This window comes from Saccoglossus kowalevskii, chromosome 20 (assembly GCF_978046115.1).
Source record: "Saccoglossus kowalevskii chromosome 20, keSacKowa6.1, whole genome shotgun sequence".
NCBI classification, from domain to species: Eukaryota; Metazoa; Hemichordata; class Enteropneusta; family Harrimaniidae; genus Saccoglossus; species Saccoglossus kowalevskii.
This window is the reverse complement of record NC_140660.1, coordinates 23,126,410-23,147,365: the sequence shown is the minus strand read 5'-3', so window position 1 is coordinate 23,147,365 and position 20,956 is coordinate 23,126,410. Positions and strand designations below refer to the sequence as shown.

Sequence of the window (20,956 nt, the reverse complement as noted above, 5' to 3'; positions counted from 1 at the left end):
GGGAAAATTTATATTAATTTTCTCCAAAATTAAGTTATAGAAAAATACGTTAAAATGTAGCATCAGGGTGTTTGTGGGAAAATATGGCGTGAAAATTGTTAGTGCGGGTAGGCGTCTTGGTTAAAAATACACCTGCATACAAAAAAGAGGTGAGGTAATGGTCGATGTATGCATTGGGTTTTCACAGGCCAAAAGACGCCGACACGGACAATGTGACGGGCAATTACCGAACGGACTAGACCTTGGCTCCTCAGTCGGCGTTGACGCATCTAACCCCCTAGGGAATCGCTGCCCTCCGCCCCAAATCCTTTGACAACCCAGGACAGAAACACTACAGACAAAGTACATGTATTTTCTGTGTTTTTTTTCGATTTTATTTCGTGGTTATGACATCGGCAACAAAACAGCCTAATTCAAATTTGTTGACAAATGCCACGGAACACACTTCACATTTTCATAACATAAGACGAAACACATATACAACGTTTTGATTACAGTTTTTTAAAGAAATATATATGTAGTAGGAACACACAGACTCCCAAGTAATTGGCGAATCCAGTTGGTACACAGTCAACACACAGCCGAAGAAGGGTACAAATTCATATATATATATATATATATATATATATATTGCAACACAGTCCTGTGTGGGTTTCCTCGACATTGTACCGTTTATGTAAAATAAATAGGAGTTCATCGTTTTAAACTAAGTTTGGCCATCAAACACAAACCAAACTGACAATATTAAGCTGTAAAGAACCCTGTATTTCTCCATGTATGTTTGAATGCACGCGGGCCGAGTGGACATCCATCACGGACAAAGCAGTTGACACTGGCTGACTGACAAACCCCGGGGGGCTCTCTACCACTGTGTACCACGTTATAACTGAGGTCTAACGAATGTCACCGGCCGGTCATCCTCCCCTATATCCCGCACAATACACCTAAATACGATGTCAAAAGAACGAGCTTCACGGTATAGGTGGGCTGCTCGGCGAAAACGCCACAATTTGTTGATTTGTTGTCTGAGTTGCACTTACAACTGGCACATCATAGATTGAAATGTCATTGTTTTTATAATGAAAACTGCAAAATGACGGCAAAATAAGAATTAGGAGTATGTATGACCTTGTTATGTTTTGACTCTCCGTTACAACATTCATTGCATCCGAAGAATATGTACCGAAACAGCAAGAGACTGGAAGGGATAAGTGAAGTTGAAGCACAGGTAAAAAAAAAAATGTTAACTCTGTTAAAAACAAGATTGTTCTGTGAACTACTGCAGCTAACCGATAAACCCGCCACGATTCGAGGTACCATTGTCGAATTAATTTACGGAGGTAGGTCGATTATTTGATGAGAAACGAACTTACAATTTCTGAATCGTACCAAGAACGGTGGTGGCTGGGTGATCGGATAGTACCGAGCTCACACAATACCTTGCTAGTTACCCTGTTTGATCGAATGTAAAATTCCACCATACGAATCCATGGTGTTACGTATATAGTCAAGCATCGAGTTTTGGCAAGGTGTCCTAACAAGAAGCCGTGTTGATGACGAGTTTAAACACACTTTCCTTTTGCGTAGGTTTGTCGTGGGTTGTAACATCTCAATAGTCAGTGCGATTACGATGGTGGGTCAATTTTTGACAGATTTCAATAACATCGTCGTACCAGTAAATTCGGAATAGATCTTGCCACGAAACCTTTAGTACTTGTACTGCCATACCGAGAAAGCGTAGACATATAGAGTAGTTTTTTCAGCTAGTTTTGAATTTACCGTTACGCAGCAACTCCCCAATCATCATACCAAAATAACGTTCTGATATATACAAACAAAATATCACTGGAAAGTAATGCATAACAAATAAATAAATAAAAAAAGTTCTTTTTGTTCATATAACTTTTTACCCAGACAAAGTGAATGGTCCCAGGCACACGGTGTCACTTTGAAACTGGCAATACGTTCTACGATGTACTGACCGTCACTCCAACCGTATCAGCATTTTTACCACCTAATGCGTCGTTTATAGAATGACTATAACTAGGACCATCTTTAAAACGTTTCTTTTGTTTCATTCTGCGATTCTGGAACCAAATTTTCACCTGTGTCTCGTTAAGACCCAGCATAGCGGCGATTTCCACCCTCCGCGCTCGTGTTAGGTACTTGTTAAAATGGAACTCTTTCTCCAGTTCCGTTAATTGTTTATTTGTGAAATTTGTCCTCCCGTTCGCTGGCGATCCCGTGAACCCGTACTCACCGCTTTTACCTGGAAAATTAAAAGAAAAACAAATGAAATGGTTGCTGGGATACGCAAAAATGTGTGTTCGTTGTGGTCTATATCTGATAAAACATACTGTGCGTCGCCGATCGTATGCGGGGTCAACAAAACAGGGAAGTCAAGAAACGAGTGGGGGTATTCTCTTCAGGTGGCAAAATTGTGGGGAGTAAATTGAACCTGTAACATTACAACCGATTGGAAACAATAATATCATCGTTAGTGGCTAGCTGTTGTTCTAGCTTGAAATGCGAGCGGTGTATAAAAAACCTTTTTGAAAAAAAAAAAAATATTTAAAAATTGTGCACACCTTAATAAACAAGAGGACTGAATCGTCGGTAGAAACCGACTGATAACGCAATTTTTTTTTTAATTCTGTTAAAAGCAGGTCACATATCAAAGAAAAAAAAGCTCGTCGGTGTTGTTAACAAGGGTCCTCAGAGGGGCAGCACAAAGTCCGTGAATGATTGGAAAGCGATGCGGCCACCTGAGTGCCTGGCGTTCACACAACTCAATGCTCAGTATTTCGGGGTTTAAACAAATATCGGTGATATTAACGTTTACTACAATTTCTCTGGCCCAAATATATATTAAAACCGACAAGTCTCGTCATAAAAATAGATTTATGAGTTTGAATTATCCGTCGACTTAAAATGCATGAAAAACATATGTGGGCAATAGAATAGCAATCGACCTAGCAAATATGACGTATCGTCTGCTCGAACAACAAATTGGTAAAAAAAAACGGGCAAAAATCATGGTTTTCCTGCCAAATTTTGATGTACATTTACACACTGGTGGCCAAGCAATCAAGCTAACTCCAAAAAACGGCATGCACTTTGGTAGAATATAGAGATCACGTCTAAAACACGTCAATATAAAGAAGAATTATGACGATGTTTGATCTATTGTAAATATAGCTATTTCACGCGCCGTCGTGCCAAGCCCCACTTTTGGAGGGGTCTCAACAGCTACGCAGATTAATCACAATAATTTGTGTAAATAAACAAAGCAACCTGTCTCCTCTGGAAGACTCGAAAATTGTGAAGCGATCTAAATAGCTTAGTAAAGTAAAACGTTAGTACCAGTTTTGGGTGGATTTCTCTTAATTTTCATCCAATTGTACATCGCCGGCGTTTCGCCGCCCGACTTTGGATCTGACGATTCCTTGTCACTGTTACCGTTATGTTGACTCGGTTCGGGACTGCCGTCTGCGACGCTGTGGTTTGGGCTGACTTCGAGGTGATGGTGAGATGGCTGGCTGTGCTGTTGTTGTGGGTGATGTTGGTGATGATGGTGGTCGTGATGAGACGTGTAGTGACCGTTATTGTTATACGGCGATATCGTGGTATTCCCACATTGCGGCTCTAGGTAGGTTCCCCGGGTCAGCGGCGACGTATTGTGGTAATGGTTTTGATTGTAGTACACAGAGTCCGGGTAGGAATACGCATTCGCGGCAGTGTTCATTTGTGGGGTCACAGGCGCGCTGCTGTACATAGAAGGGGGTCCGGCGATGCTCGGGTCATGGGAGTGCTGATAGGTGTTCAAAGAGGCACGTGAATTCACCCCTGACAGCATCCGTGCGTCAATCGCGTCGGTATTACCCACACCGTACGCTGTGTGTTGGTAGTGAGACGGGGCTGAGTTAACGGCAACTTCGGACCCGTAATTCAAATTTCGAACTGCCGGATACATGCCTGAGTCGCTACCGTAATCAACGTAGGCTGCCATTTTCGAAGTGTCCATTACGCAGCTGTCAGTTCAGGCTCGTAATTTTGAAATATGCCTCAATGCTGTCTTCTCTTTGATGATAAATAGCCAGCGTCCGAAGGTACACTTGCCTTCACACGCCGTCACACTTCTATGCTTATTTACTTGCTCACGTGACACATTCTAACCAATCAGCAACCATGGTTGTAATTTCTGCATTAGCACCGCGATCATCTATCACCCGTAATGACATATTTATTACTCATTTCATTTTTACTGATCAAGCAAGACTTTCCCCAGTTCTTAAAATGTATTTTATCGTGATATTGTGATTCTTGTGGCGGGTTCTTTTCTTAGAATTGGCGGAAACTAACCAGTGCCGTCGACTCGGAATACGGAAACAGCAGATATCTATCCCAGCGTTCAGCTGTGCTCTCGTTAAGAATTCAACTAAGCAGGTGACATTTTCGTGATATTTGTACTCGATTTTCGATCTATAACACAGCCGATTTCCGGTTATTTTCCAATGACGTCCAAGTTCTGAGTCGATCAATATCAACGTAATGGAACGACGGTTTACTTGGCAATCACTGGCAGGTGACGAGGTCATCCGACCTCGGTTACCACGGTAGTTATCCGCCAACCACGGAATGCAAGGGGACGCAAAACAAGTTGGACCTTTCACGTTTAATTAATTTTTCCTTTCGCTTAAACTTGAACACTTTCCAATGACTTAATTCGTTGTGAATGATGTGTGAATGTTTTGATTCATGTCGCCACACCGTTATTTACTGTCAAATCCACCCTTGGTCGGCTCCGGCTCGGTTCATCGCAGATATGACCCAATAAACTAAGGTCAAATATTACACAATCATTTTTTTTAATATCGTTTATTTATCAGCCATTTTCACTAACAGTTAAAACGTAAACAACAAAACTCGCGCTACATATAAATGCATGCATGTGACCAATAAAAAATAGCAAATTGTAATTGTTTCGTGGTGAGTCTGTGCAGATGTGTCGATTTATGTTTTGGGCGTATTACAGACCAACTCGAGGGCTAAGTGTGCGTGAATCGGCGGTAATTTCAGATTGTGCTCGAATTAGAATAAAAGGCGACAGATATAAGCTAGCAAAAACGGTAAATCAGTTTATTGTGTGATATGATCTGTAAAACCATCGTAATCATTGTCGTCCGATATGAAATATTAATGCCCTATCACATGGTGCGCACACAAATAGTCAGAAATTCGATACTGTGCAGTTTATATTCGCTCAATTGTTTCTGGTAAAGCGACTGGATTAGCTATTATATTTCGCCAATAAACGATGTTACAATATGCCAAAAATATGGCAGCAAAAGCCCAGCGTGACCGAGACAGACCTAATCGAAAATGGGCGCCTGGCGTGTCTTCTGTCGGTGAGACAGGAAGGACGCACTCACACACACTTTGTTAGTGTGCGTAATAATTCAGTTGGAAATTTATTTGCATTTTTATAATGCATTAGTACATTGTTTCCCGGACGCGCCTCATAGTGATTCGTTCCCTGTTCGGAGGTGGCAGACAAACATGGCGCTGAGAATTGGGTAAAAAAATTACGCGCGGCAACAATTTTCGGCAAAATTTCTATAAATTTTGCCACAAAATGTCTTTTGCGTATCTTGGCAACAACTGTGATCGGAATTTAGGTGAAATTTCCAAAACGATAGAAATGTTTCATTGATGGCAAACTACCGTCCACTGTGTTGACAAACCGCTGGGAGATTGCTATTGATCCTGTACATAACAAGCAAAGTGCGGTGCGCATGTTTACCAAAATTCAATGTCAATGTCAGAATGTATTGACTCGTGCAGGGACGAGACTAGCACCAAATCAGCCCCAGTTTTGCATAAATTTGCATAGCACGATGACAATACACAGAGATTGTTTAACTTATCAATGAACGCTTGCGTAGAACTCTCGGGCCATATTTGTTGAAACAAGCCGCTCTTGGGCGTGTACAAGATCGATTTGTATGCGAGAACTAGCCGAGGCTGATGTCGACGATGACCCACGGTACTTTCAACACTGTACAGACCCTAGTGAGTGAAAACGTGTATATAGTAGTTAGGAAATTTACAAGAGCACACTCTTTGTGGCCTTGCTTACCTCGCTGTCACAGTTCAAATACAAAATAGCCTCTGTGCCGCGTCTTGGCCGGCGATCGCCGAACTCAGCGAAGTAGCCATTAAAAAAACAATGCAACACGTCACCACGATTCTGAAACAAGTAATTATTTGTTTGAGCATGACGATTAAAGTATGAATCAAACAGAAATTTGATGTTTAGAAGTTTAAATACTATTGACGAATATCACCTTTACAAACACATACATTACATTTGACCAAAAAGTACGGTTCTTAGAATATTTATTCAGGGTTACACACGTTACTATTATACCTTTTTGCCTTTTGTGGGTTTTTTTTTTTAGATAAACATTTTTTTTCTCATTTTCCATTCTTCTCGTTCTACTTGTGTACCAGCTGACTCTCCTCAAACAACTGCTACGCGCTGATACACTGACCTACATACACTATGATTATATTTTGCTTGTTTGTATTAAAGTGTATGTCTGTTTTACTGTAAAATACTTTATTTTAGCTGGAATTAATTTTCGCTGAAAAGAATTTTTGTATGGAAACTATTTTCAATGATTTCGAATGTAAAATAAGGGAAAGAGGATATATTTATTGGATTTTATTTTTACTGAATCGTTCCTTCAGCGAAAATAGCGAAAATTAATTCAAAGCAAACATTTTACAGCGTATAGGGGTTCACAAATCTCTCTTCATAATTCCATATATCTATGGAAACTCCAAGCTTGATTTTCCAGCGGATATCAACTTGAAAAAATAGTTTTGTTGTTGTTTTTTAATTGATAAACTGGCCTAAATGTCCAGGCTGAAGTTACAAATTTAAGCCAATTTCATGCGATAGAGATTAATTCAATTTTGAAAATAACGCACAATTCGTGTACGTTTTGTGTAAAAAAATCACGTATTCGCGATTTTCGGCACCAAAGTACCAAATGTAAGTTAAAGACGCAATATAAACAAGAACGTGTAATTTAATATTGTTCTTTGATACTGTATGTTGATTACAATTATTTGGATTATGATTTTATCATCAAGTGAACACGGTGTTTCATGGTACAGAGTTAAGTGTTTATACAATGATACACTGACACCTAGTGTTTTTGGTACGTACAGTAAAAAGTCACTGCACATGGTTGTAATTTGCCATAGAACGAATACTAGACCTGTTGTGCACCCTGCAAACAAAATCAATACATTCAGTATGTGATAACTATAAGCCAATTTTATCATCATCATCAGCATGCAATATCAACACTGCAAACTTCATCTTCAACATATATCGTTACCCCCCCCCCCTCACACTCATCGTTTATTTTTAACTTCTGTGGATAAAACATTGTGATTACTTGAGATTGGTAATTTCGGAGACTTAGTTTTTTGCCTAGATTACATTAGTGTATAGCACGAACGTCTGACAAAACAATATTAATATAGTTCATGTCAATAAAAATATTATTAGGCTACGTGTAAATAACAATATTTATCGGGAATATGTCAATAGCGATAATTCTAATTATAAAATAAATAAGAATTGAAATACATTTCTGTTATATTTATTATTTGTTTTCTAAAATTAAATTCAAAACGGAAACAGTCGTTCTCGATGTTGCATAATGTTGTCATACAAGAAAACAAAATAGGTATGGTCGAATGGTATTATCGGTAAAGAGAGTAGTCAGATGCGGTCGCAATGTGTTGTGGGTAAACGGAGGAACCCTACATGCGTTCTGCATTGAACGACACAATAGCAATTACGGTGGTTTGGTATCATGTCAAATCCTACAACAGGCTACTGTAAAATACTTTATTTACACTTGGAATTAATCTTTTTTTCCTATAGTTTACATTCAACTTGTCAAAAATCAGTGAAAATAAATTCCATACAAAACACCCAAAATAAAGTATTTTACAGTATTAGCAGGTTTTAATGTCGCGTGGTATTTTTGTTCAAGTACGTCATCAAATACTGCGTACTATCAAGTCTAGTTTGAAGATAGCCCTGAAATCATAATCACCAAGTAGATCTTCCAAATATCCGTGAATCGCACCACTACCTGGCAGGTTTGATTGAAGTACAGTCGCGAAATCAGGGAAAAGTTGTAATGGTTAGGTATTTTGAGTTTTGATGAGACTGTGTATGAGACCGCGTCACGTAATACCCAGCTAGGAACGAGCCTACGTAATCAGACGGAATATCACGCGCAGCGAAAACACGTGACTAATATATTTCAGCATTGTTTACCGCGAGTAAAGTCACGTATACTATAAAATTACTGATATATTCTTACGACAATTCAAATGTAGTGCGACAAACATCGATCTTGCAGTGTAATACGCGAATTTGTTACCCTTCAACTTCACGAAGGTCACGGTCAACCACAATTAAAGCGCGGTGGTCGTCGCACAGCGCGTGTTCGAATTTCATGTAAATAAACAATGTATTTTACACGCGTTGTATACGTCGCTATGAGTCCCATATCGAACAGGACGCGGCGCGACGACTGCCGCCCTTTAAACAGTAATCAAGTTCAAATTAATGTACGCTCATTGATCACACCGGGCAGTATTGGACACAGTAAAGCGTTCACTGTACTATTAATTACGTTACATTTGCAACATTCTTAAAGGGCGGTAGTCGTCGTGCCGCGTCCTGTTCGATATGGGACTCATAGCGACGTATACAACGCGTGTAAAATACCTTGTTTATTTACATGAAATTCGAACACGCGCTGCGCGACGACCACCGCGCTTTAACATTTAAGTGTGACTGGCACGGCCATGCAAATGAGAACATTGAGAACTTTTTAATTTTATTTTTGTAAACATAGTTCTATTATAATATATTCACTGACCAGAATCATTTAAGGTTGAAGCCTGTCTATAAATGAAAATAACAAGAATTTAATTATTTTACAATAATCTATACTCCCGGGAAATATGGTATTGACTTAAAAAACTTGGGGTCCACCAGCCTAATTTTCGAGAAATAGGTTGGTGACATATGCTGAAAACGTATATTGTAAAACATGTTGAAAAAGCGGCATTCAATTTTTAGCGAATTGCGGCTGATCTGCACTGGCTCGGAAGATGAATTCTGATTGGCTAAAAAAACAAAAAAAACTTGTGGCGTTGAATGCACGTTCATTGTCAGTATTGTTATGCAAATTCAAACTAGCTAATCATTTACAACCTTCCGAGCCAGTGCAGATTAGCCCGCGAATTGTGGTAAAATGACGTAATAGCGAAATGTTGATTTAGAGAATCTTTCTTGTCATTGTTGATTTCTATGTTTGGCGGCCATTTTGAATTGATAATAAAGTCATTAGCGACATCTTGAATTAGCAAATCAGTTCTCTCGCTAAATTCGTGAAAAAGACATGTTTTACAGTATATTGTGAATTGATGGTATAGTTTTTGTTTCAATTTTTAATGTAGAAAAACGTTGAGAATAATCTGAATATTGAAATAATTGATCACCAACCTTTTTGTAGAGATTTTCACGTGTCTATAGATTGCGAAGTCCTGCTTGCTATCCACTTTTAACGACTCGTGTAGTAGAATCTGCAATAACCATACGCTCTGAAAGATGAAAAAATTACTTCTTCAAATGTCAACACTATTATTAGTAGGATCCATGTCAACACTATTACGAGTAAGGTCCATGTCAACATATTATTAGTAGGCTCCATGTCAACACTATTATTAGTAGGCTCCATGTCAACAATATTATTAGTAGGCCTCATGTCAACACTATTATTAGTAGGCCCCATGTCAACAATATTATTAGTAGGCTCCATGTCAACAATATTATTAGTAGGCTACATGTCAACACTATTATTAGTAGGCTCCATGTCAACACTATTATTAGTAGGCCCCATGTCAACATATTATTAGTAGGCTCCATGTCAACACTATTATTAGTAGGCTTCATGTCAACACTATTATTAGTAGGCTTCATGTCAACACTATTATTAGTAGGCTCCATGTCAACACTATTATTAGTAGGCTTCATGTCAACACTATTATTAGTAGGCTCCATGTCAACAATATTATTAGTAGGCTCCATGTCAACACTATTATTAGTAGGCTTCATGTCAACACTATTATTAGTAGGCTCCATGTCAACACTATTATTAGTAGGCTCCATGTCAACACTATTATTAGTAGGCTCCATGTCAACACTATTATTAGTAGGGTCCATGTCAACACTATTATTAGTAGGCTCCATGTCAACACTATTATTAGTAGGCTCCATGTCAACAATATTATTAGTAGGCTCCATGTCAACAATATTATTAGTAGGCTCCATGTCAACACTAATATTAGTAGGCTCCATGTCAACACTATTATTAGTAGGCTCCATGTCAACAATATTATTAGTAGGCTTCATGTCAACACTATTATTAGTAGGCTCCATGTCAACACTATTATTAGTAGGCCCCATGTCAACACTATTATTTGTAGGCTCCATGTCAACAATATTATTAGTAGGCTCCATGTCAACACTATTATTAGTAGGCTCCATGTCAACAATATTATTAGTAGGCTTCATGTCAACACTATTATTAGTAGGCTCCATGTCAACACTATTATTAGTAGGCTCCATGTCAACATAATATTAGTAGGCTTCATGTCAACAATATTATTAGTAGGCTCCATGTCAACATATTATTAGTAGGCTCCATGTCAACAATATTATTAGTAGGCCCCATGTCAACACTATTATTAGTAGGCTCCATGTCAACACTATTATTAGTAGGCCTCCTGTCAACACCATTATTAGTAGGCTCCATGTCAACACCATTATTATTAGGCCTCCTGTCAACACCATTATTAGTAGGCTCCATGTCAACACCATTATTAGTAGGCTCCGTGTCAACACTATTATTAGTAGGCTTCATGTCAACACTATTATTAGTAGGCTCCATGTCAACATATTATTAGTAGGCTTCATGTCAACAATATTATTTGTAGGCTCCATGTCAACACTATTATTAGTAGGCTCCATGTCAAAAATATTATTAGTAGGCTCCATGTCAACAATATTATTAGTAGGCCCCATGTCAACACTATTATTAGTAGGCCCCATGTCAACACTATTATTAGTAGGCTCCATGTCAACACTATTATTAGTAGGCCTCATGTCAACACCATTATTAGTAGGCTCCATGTCAACACCATTATTAGTAGGCTCCATGTCAACAATATTATTAGTAGGCCCCATGTCAACACTATTATTAGTAGGCCTCATGTCAACACCATTATTAGTAGGCCCCATGTCAACACTATTATTAGTAGGCTTCATGTCAACACTATTATTAGTAGGCTCCATGTCAACACTATTATTAGTAGGCTTCATGTCAACACTATTATTAGTAGGCTCCATGTCAACAATATTATTAGTAGGCTTCATGTCAACACTATTATTAGTAGGCTCCATGTCAACACTAGTATTAGTAGGCTCCATGTCAACACCATTATTAGTAGGCCCCATGTCAACACTATTATTAGTAGGCTCCATGTCAACACTATTATTAGTAGGCTTCATGTCAACACTATTATTAGTAGGCTCCATGTCAACAATATTATTAGTAGGCTCCATGTCAACACTATTATTAGTAGGCCTCATGTCAACACCATTATTAGTAGGCTCCATGTCAACACTATTATTAGTAGGCTCCATGTCAACAATATTATTAGTAGGCCTCATGTCAACACTATTATTAGTAGGCTCCATGTCAACAATATTATTAGTAGGCTCCATGTCAACACTATTATTAGTAGGCCTTATGTCAACACCATTATTAGTAGGCTCCATGTCAACACTATTATTAGTAGGCTCCATGTCAACACTATTATTAGTAGGCCTCATATCAACACCATTATTAGTAGGCCTCATGTCAACACTATTATTAGTAGGCTCCATGTCAACACTATTATTAGTAGGCTCCATGTCAACACTGTTATTAGTAGGCTTCATGTCAACACTATTATTAGTAGGCTCCATGTCAACAATATTATTAGTAGGCTCCATGTCAACACTATTATTAGTAGGCCTCATGTCAACACCATTATTAGTAGGCTCCATGTCAACAATATTATTAGTAGGCTCCATGTCAACACTATTATTAGTAGGCCTCATGTCAACACTATTATTAGTAGGCCCCTTGTCAACACTATTATTAGTAGGCTCCATGTCAACATATTATTAGTAGGCTCCATGTCAACAATATTATTAGTAGGCCCCATGTCAACACTATTATTAGTAGGCTCCATGTCAACAATATTATTAGTAGGCTCCATGTCAACACTATTATTAGTAGGCTCCATGTCAACAATATTATTAGTAGGCTCCATGTCAACAATATTATTAGTAGGCTCCATGTCAACACTATTATTAGTAGGTTCCATGTCAACACTATTATTAGTAGGCTCCATGTCAACACTATTATTAGTAGGCTCCATGTCAACACTATTATTAGTAGGCTTCATGTCAACAATATTATTAGTAGGCCTCATGTCAACACTATTATTAGTAGGCTCCATGTCAACACTATTATTAGTAGGCTCCATGTCAACAATATTATTAGTAGGCTCCATGTCAACAATATTATTAGTAGGCCCCATGTCAACACTATTATTAGTAGGCTCCATGTCAACACTATTATTAGTAGGCTCCATGTCAACAATATTATTAGTAGGCTCCATGTCAACAATATTATTAGTAGGCCCCATGTCAACACTATTATTAGTAGGCGCCATGTCAACAATATTATTAGTAGGCTCCATGTCAACACTATTATTAGTAGGCTCCATGTCAACAATATTATTAGTAGGCTCCATGTCAACACTATTATTAGTAGGCTCCATGTCAACACTATTATTAGTAGGCTCCATGTCAACACTATTATTAGTAGGCTCCATGTCAACACTATTATTAGTAGGCTCCATGTCAACAATATTATTAGTAGGCTCCATGTCAACACTATTATTAGTAGGCTCCATGTCAACACTATTATTAGTAGGCTCCATGTCAACAATATCATTAGTAGGCTCCATGTCAACACTAATATTAGTAGGCTCCATGTCAACAATATTATTAGTAGGCTCCATGTCAACAATATTATTAGTAGGCTCCATGTCAACAATATTATTAGTAGGCCCCATGTCAACACTATTATTAGTAGGCTCCATGTCAACAATATTATTAGTAGGCTCCATGTCAACACTATTATTAGTAGGCTCCATGTCAACACTATTATTAGTAGGCTCCATGTCAACACTATTATTAGTAGGCTCCATGTCAACACTATTATTAGTAGGCTCCATGTCAACAATATTATTAGTAGGCTCCATGTCAACAATATTATTAGTAGGCTCCATGTCAACAATATTATTAGTAGGCCCCATGTCAACACTATTATTAGTAGGCCCCATGTCAACACTATTATTAGTAGGCTCCATGTCAACACTATTATTAGTAGGCCTCATGTCAACACCATTATTAGTAGGCTCCATGTCAACACCATTATTAGTAGGCTCCATGTCAACAATATTATTAGTAGGCTTCATGTCAACACTATTATTAGTAGGCTCCATGTCAACAATATTATTAGTAGGCCCCATGTCAACACTATTATTAGTAGGCTCCATGTCAACAATATTATTAGTAGGCCCCATGTCAACACTATTATTAGTAGGCTCCATGTCAACACTATTATTAGTAGGCTTCATGTCAACACTATTATTAGTAGGCTTCATGTCAACATATTATTAGTAGGCTTCATGTCAACACTATTATTAGTAGGCCCCATGTCAACAATATTATTAGTAGGCTCCATGTCAACAATATTATTAGTAGGCCCCATGTCAACAATATTATTAGTAGGCTCCATGTCAACACTATTATTAGTAGGCTCCATGTCAACAATATTATTAGTAGGCCCCATGTCAACACTATTATTAGTAGGCTCCATGTCAACACTATTATTAGTAGGCTTCATGTCAACATATTATTAGTAGGCTTCATGTCAACACTATTATTAGTAGGCCCCATGTCAACAATATTATTAGTAGGCTCCATGTCAACACTATTATTAGTAGGCTCCATGTCAACAATATTATTAGTAGGCCCCATGTCAACACTATTATTAGTAGGCTCCATGTCAACAATATTATTAGTAGGCCCCATGTCAACAATATTATTAGTAGGCTCCATGTCAACACTATTATTAGTAGGCTCCATGTCAACACTATTATTAGTAGGCCTCATGTCAACACTATTATTTGTAGGCTTCATATCAATGAAAATATTAGTAGGGTTAGGGTTAATAATATTATTGATATGGACACTAATAAAATTGTTATTGACATGAACCCTACTAATATTGTTATTGACATGAACCCTACTAATATTGTTATTGATATGAACTTTACTAACATTGTTGTTGGTATGAATCCTAATAATATTGTTGTTGAGAGGAACCTTACTAATATTGTTATTGGCATGAACCCTACTGATATTATTATCGCCACGAACCCTACTATTGACATGAACTCTACTAATATTGTTATTGATATAAACCTTACTAATATTGTTATTGGCATGAACCCTATTAATATTGTTTCCGATATGAACCCTACTAATAATGTTATTGGCATGAACACTAGTAATAATGTTGTTGACATGAACCCTACTAATATTGTTATTGACATGAACCCTACTAATATTGTTATTGGCAAGAACTCAACTAATATTGTTATTGACATGAACCCTACTAATATTGTTATTAATATGAACTCCACTTATATTGATATTGACATGAACCCTACTAATAATATGTTGATATGAACACTACTAATAATTTTATTTGACATGAACCGAGCTAATATTGTTATTGACGTGAACTTTACTAAGAGTGTTATTGATATGAACCCTGCCAATATAGTTATTGATATGAACGCTTCTAATAATGGTGTTGATATGGACCTTACTAATATTGTTATTGACATGAACCGTGCCATGTCCACAGCAATATTAGCAGGGACCATGTCGACAACATTATTAGTAGGGTTAATGTCAATAACAATATTAGCACAGTTCATATGAAACACAATATTAGTAAATTTCATGTCAATAACAAATTTAGAAGGGTCTTATCTACAATATTATTTGTATGTTCATGTCAACAACATTATTAGTAGGGTTCATGTAAATACAAATATTAGTAGGGTACATGTCCATATATTATTAGTAGGGTTCATATCAATAACAATATTAGTATGTGTTCATATTAATAACAATATTAGTAGGGTTCATATCAATAACAATATTGGTAGGGTTCATGTCAATAACAATAATAGTAGGGTTCATGTCAATAACAATATTAGTTGAGTTCATGTCAATAACAATATTTTATGAATTTTCAGAGACCAAATAAAAAAATGCACAATAAATTGAGCTAAGGTAATTGAATTAACAGAGAAAAAAAATCCGTAAACGCTTTTGAAAGTATGTTACTGCACAGAATTTTTAAGAAAAACAAGCAGCCTGTCGGCTGAGATAGCTCCGCTGTTACCAATGCACATGGCAATTAAAGAACAGAAGATATCATTAGAAAATGAACAAATCTGAGAGAGGTCCACATGTAGTACCTATATGTATAATATATCAAAGCAATTGGACTTGCGGTTTTCAACAAGAAGTTGAAAATATCACTTTTTACCAAAAATTACAAAAATATTCACCAAAATTAGAGAATTAAAGATATCATTACAAAATGAACAAATCTGAGAGAGGTCCACATGTAGTACCGATATATGTAATATCAAAGCAATTGCACTTGCGGTTTTCAACAAGAAGTCTAAAATATAACTTTTTACCAAAAATTACAAAAATATTCACCAAAATTAGAGAATTAAAGATATCATTACAAAATGAACAAATCTGAGAGAGGTCCACATGTAGTACCTATATATGTAATATCAAAGCAATTGGACATGCGGTTTTCAACAAGAAGTCGAAAATATCAGTTTTTACCAAAAATTACAAAAATATTCACCAAAATTAGAGAATTGAAGATATCATTACAAAATGAACAAATCTGAGAGAGGTCTACATGTATTACCTATATATGTAATATCAAAGCAATTGGACTTGCGGTTTTCAACAAGAAGTCGAAAATATCACTTTTTACCAAAAATGACAAAAATATTCACCAAAATTAGAGAATTGAAGATATCAACATGAAATGAACAAACCTAAGAGAGGTCCACATGTAGTACCTATATATGTAATATCAAAGCAATTGGACATGCGGTTTTCAACAAGAAGTCGAAAATATCAGTTTTTACCAAAAATTACAAAAATATTCACCAAAATTAGAGAATTGAAGATATCATTACAAAATGAACAAATCTGAGAGAGGTCTACATGTATTACCTATATATGTAATATCAAAGCAATTGGACTTGCGGTTTTCAACAAGAAGTCGAAAATATCACTTTTTACTAAAAATGACAAAAATATTCACCAAAATTAGAGAATTGAAGATATCAACATGAAATGAACAAACCTAAGAGAGGTCTACCCAAGGTACATATACACCAAGTATCAAAGCATTCAGGCTTGTAGTTTTCAAGAAGAAGTCGAAAAAGTAAAACATTGACACGGACGACGGACGACGACGGACGACGACGACGGACGACGACGACGACGGACGACGACGGACAATCACTCATATGATAAGCTCCGCTCGACAAAGTCGACAGCGGAGCTAAAAAAACGTGACTAGGATACATTATAAACATTAGAACGTGCATATTTTAAGATTATATATTGGTAGCTCTTGTTCACTAACAATAATTGTGTTATTATCTTTATATATATTAACTAGTTTATATTTTACATATATCATATTCTTTTTGTTTCGATCTTATCGTCATATTGTAAAAAATTGCAAAATGAGACTGAAATTAACAATGTCAATATCTGGTAACTAGATTACTCAGAACAACGCTGACTCTGACCAACGAGCACTCATTGTAAGGTCCAGATCTCGCTCTCGTGCTATTGAGACACTACTAGATGGTCTATACATCTCGGCGACATGCACAGACGTGTTCACTATCATTTGACTTCCGATCTATCGAAATAAAGCTGGAAGTCGATTGCTAAAAACAATGTTTGGTTTTTCCAACATATGGCGCTGCTACTTGGATACTGACAGAGCAGCAGTGTAATGCACACAGCTGTGACTCTGGGTGTGACCTTTTCTCCCCTAAGCGATGAAACTGACAATAGTAACGATATGAACGCAATAACCGCCATTTGAGGCCAGACAATACGAACAAAACATTTCTCCAACGAATATAATTTTATGTCGTCCGTGGAGCGTGAGTGATCTCGTGAAGTTTTGGCGCAGGCCGGTTATGTTATTTAGCAATAGCGATACAAATAATGAAAACCATATACATTACAAAGACTAAATACTAAACAGTGAACATCTGACCCCAGTGTAATTATCTAATAAGTATTTCCACCAACCTGTCACCATACAAACTAAGATGAGGCATGTTCAAAAATATCCAAATACTACCATGGAGCTTACCCCAAAAATTGTTTGAGAAAATGATGGGTATAAATAAAGTACTCGCGACCAGTTTTTCCAATTTTGGAATCTTCTTATGATCGCCTACTTCAGTAACATCTCATATTTGAATGTGACAATGAGGTGAAATTACTGACATGGTGACAGTTTAATATTGTTCGCAGGTATTCGACCTATTATTATATGGTGGAGAGCAATTTATCACAATATTTAGTTTCAAACATTGTTTAAATATTGAGTGACTTTTTTGGTCACTGTGAGATCTCGCATAATGCGAGAAAGGCGCGAATAAAACGTCTGCTGCAAGAATCAAGAGTTATGAACATGAATTTCTTTTTGTATAGATCAATATCGAAGTGCCGAGATTCCCTGAGCGAAATATGACATTGAGCTACATAAGTTCAGCAAAGTTGACCATCATTGAATTAGTATGCAAGGAAAATGAACTATTATTTTACCTAGCACGAAACATTAGTTTTTCAAAAATATCTATTTTAGAAACTTTTTTCATGAGAGGCCATGTAAAAGCATTATTTCATAAAATTAAATATTAACCAACGCAATTTCATATTAACACATGTAAACCAGCAGTATCCATCTTTTAACTATAGATAACACACTTTTACGACTTGATGAGACTTGTTTTGCATAAAAACTAATGGTTATTATTAATAAGTTACCAAAAATAAAAACATTCATGGATATTTACCCTAATTTTGTTCGGTAACCATATTTTTTTAAACTGAATTTTCAGTAGTGAACAACGGCACAAACTTTTTACTGTTCAAAGTAAGTTGATGATTAGTTTTATTGGTAACCGATTACTATGGAAACAAGCAAAACATGTATATTTTTTGCATAATATTTGATGCATTTTTTTAAGTAGCATACAAAGGCATATATAACAATATATACTGATTTTAACATGTTTTCGCACGAATTACGAGTAGGGCGTGCAACCCGATGTGCTTTTGTTAATTACCGATTTCTTTACGTCATCAAGGCATTATTTAATTTTCAAAAGTTACCTGAAACCCGTAATTGTATTTTTACTGTAAATGTTAGAAAAACTAATTTCGAAGGATTTTCTGACTTCGACGACGTCTACGAAAACATGGATTATATATTCCAAGCAAAAATTTTACAATATATGAATAACTAACAGAAATACATATGAACATCAATGTCATTTTTACACTAACGGGGGACACTACATGTACGCATTTAATTACCATATTATGATAGAAAAATGGTCACACAGTCACGTTGTCCCAAACATGGAATATGGTTTCATTGGTAAAATTCACTGTATGTATTCATTAAAATGTTATAATGCCATTATGATAGGAAGATGGTCACACAGCCCTGTCACATACTCCCAAACATGGAATATGGTTTCTTTGGTAAAATACACTGTATGTATGCATCAAAATGTTAAATACCATTATGATAGGAATATGGTCACACAGCCCTGTCACTTAGTCCCAAACATAGAATATGGTTTCTTTGGTAAAATGCACTGTATGTATGCATTGAATTGCCATAATGACATTATGATAGGAAGATGGTCACACAGTCCTGTCACGTTGTCTCAAACATGGAATATGGTTTCTTTGGTAAAATACACTGTATGTATGCATCAAAATGTTAAATACCATTATGATAGGAATATGGTCACACAGCCCTGTCACTTAGTCCCAAACATGGAATATGGTTTCTTTGGTAAAATGCACTGTATGTATGCATTAAATTGCCATAATGACATTATGATAGAAAGATGGTCACACAACCCTGTCATGTAGTCCTAAACATGGAATATGGTTTCTGTGGTAAAATGCACTGTGTGTATGCATTAAATTGCCATAATGACATTATGATAGGAAGATGTTCCCACAGCCCTGTCACATAGTCCCAAACATGGAATATGGTTTCGGTGGTAAAATGCACTGTATGTATGCATTACATTGCCATAATGACATTATGATAGAAAGATGGTCACACAGCCTTGTCATGTAGTCCCAAACATGCAATATGGTTTCTGTGGTAAAATGCACTGTATGTATGCATTAAATTGCCATAATGCCATTATGATAGGAAGATGGTCACACAGCCCTGTCACATAGTCCCAAACATGCAATATGCTTTCTGTGGTAAAATGCACTGTGTGTATGCATTAAATTGCCATAATGACATTATTATAGGAAGATGGATACACAGCCCTGTCACATAGTCCCAAACATGGAATATGCTTTCTGTGGTAAAATGCACTGTGTGTATGTATTAAATTGCCATAATGCCATTATGATAGGAACATGGTCACACAGTCCACGTAGCCCAAAACATGGAATATAGTTTCTGTGGTAAAATGCACTGTATGTATGCATTTTATTTTCATAATGCCATTATGATATACGGATAATCACACATCCCCAAACATGGAATATGGCTTCTGACGCAAAATAGTATGGATAAAACTAACCTGTCTCAGGACGATCTGATATCAGCTCACGTTCCCTGTTGGTGCGTTAACAATCCAACTGTATGTATACATGATATTGCCATAATGTCATTATGATAGTAAGATGGTTACATAGCCCTGTCATGTAGTCCCAACATAGAACATGGTTTCTGTGGAAAAAATGCACTGTATGTACGTGTTACATTGCCATAATATCATTATGATAGAGGGATAGTCACACAGCCTTGCCATGTGCACTGTATATATATATATAATATTAATTTACTTGTAAATTTCACATAAGATAAAACTGACAGAAGTCAGGGACAACTGTGACGTTCACGTTCGAAAACAATCACCAGGGGCAACCATATTTAAAAATTATGTTAACAAATTATGTTACTTCTTATTTAAAAAAACAAACGCAAACGTAGAATTTACATTCACCCTTTCATGAGATCACGTATGTATCTCTTCTCTCAGTATTGGACACCCTGGGTTCGTTAGATAATATATATTAACTCTAATTTTACTGAAGGCACTGTAGGTTGCAATCACAAAGACCACATCGTTATCCCAAATACCATTTAAAGAGGGGGTGTCGTCACCTGCGCATGCGTCACATGGCCATAGCGTGTCATTGTTTACAAACAAGCGTCTACCCACGAGCCTTTGCGTTATTAGCGTGTGTTGTTATCGTCGCTTGGCACTCAATTCCCGCGCGTGCGCAGGTGACGACCCTCCCTCTTTAAGCTTATACTTG

At 36.8% G+C, this 20,956-nt stretch overlaps 1 protein-coding gene and 1 long non-coding RNA gene across 2 annotated transcripts; both read right to left on the bottom strand.

Moving 5' to 3' along the window:
- Window positions 1-360: 360 nt before the first annotated feature.
- Window positions 361-4,075, bottom strand: hox1 (homeobox 1). Its single transcript, NM_001164912.1, is given in 2 exon segments — window positions 361-2,269; window positions 3,364-4,075. Coding segments are annotated over 2 exon segments (963 nt in total). The 5' UTR covers window positions 4,025-4,075; the 3' UTR covers window positions 361-1,967.
- Window positions 4,076-6,183: 2,108 nt separating this feature from the next.
- LOC146730154 (uncharacterized) lies at window positions 6,184-20,363 on the bottom strand. Its single transcript, XR_014927959.1, has 3 exons — window positions 20,215-20,363; window positions 9,608-9,705; window positions 6,184-6,250 (listed from the first exon to the last, which is right to left on the bottom strand). It is a non-coding gene; the product is annotated as an uncharacterized LOC146730154 (long non-coding RNA).
- Window positions 20,364-20,956: the final 593 nt, after the last annotated feature.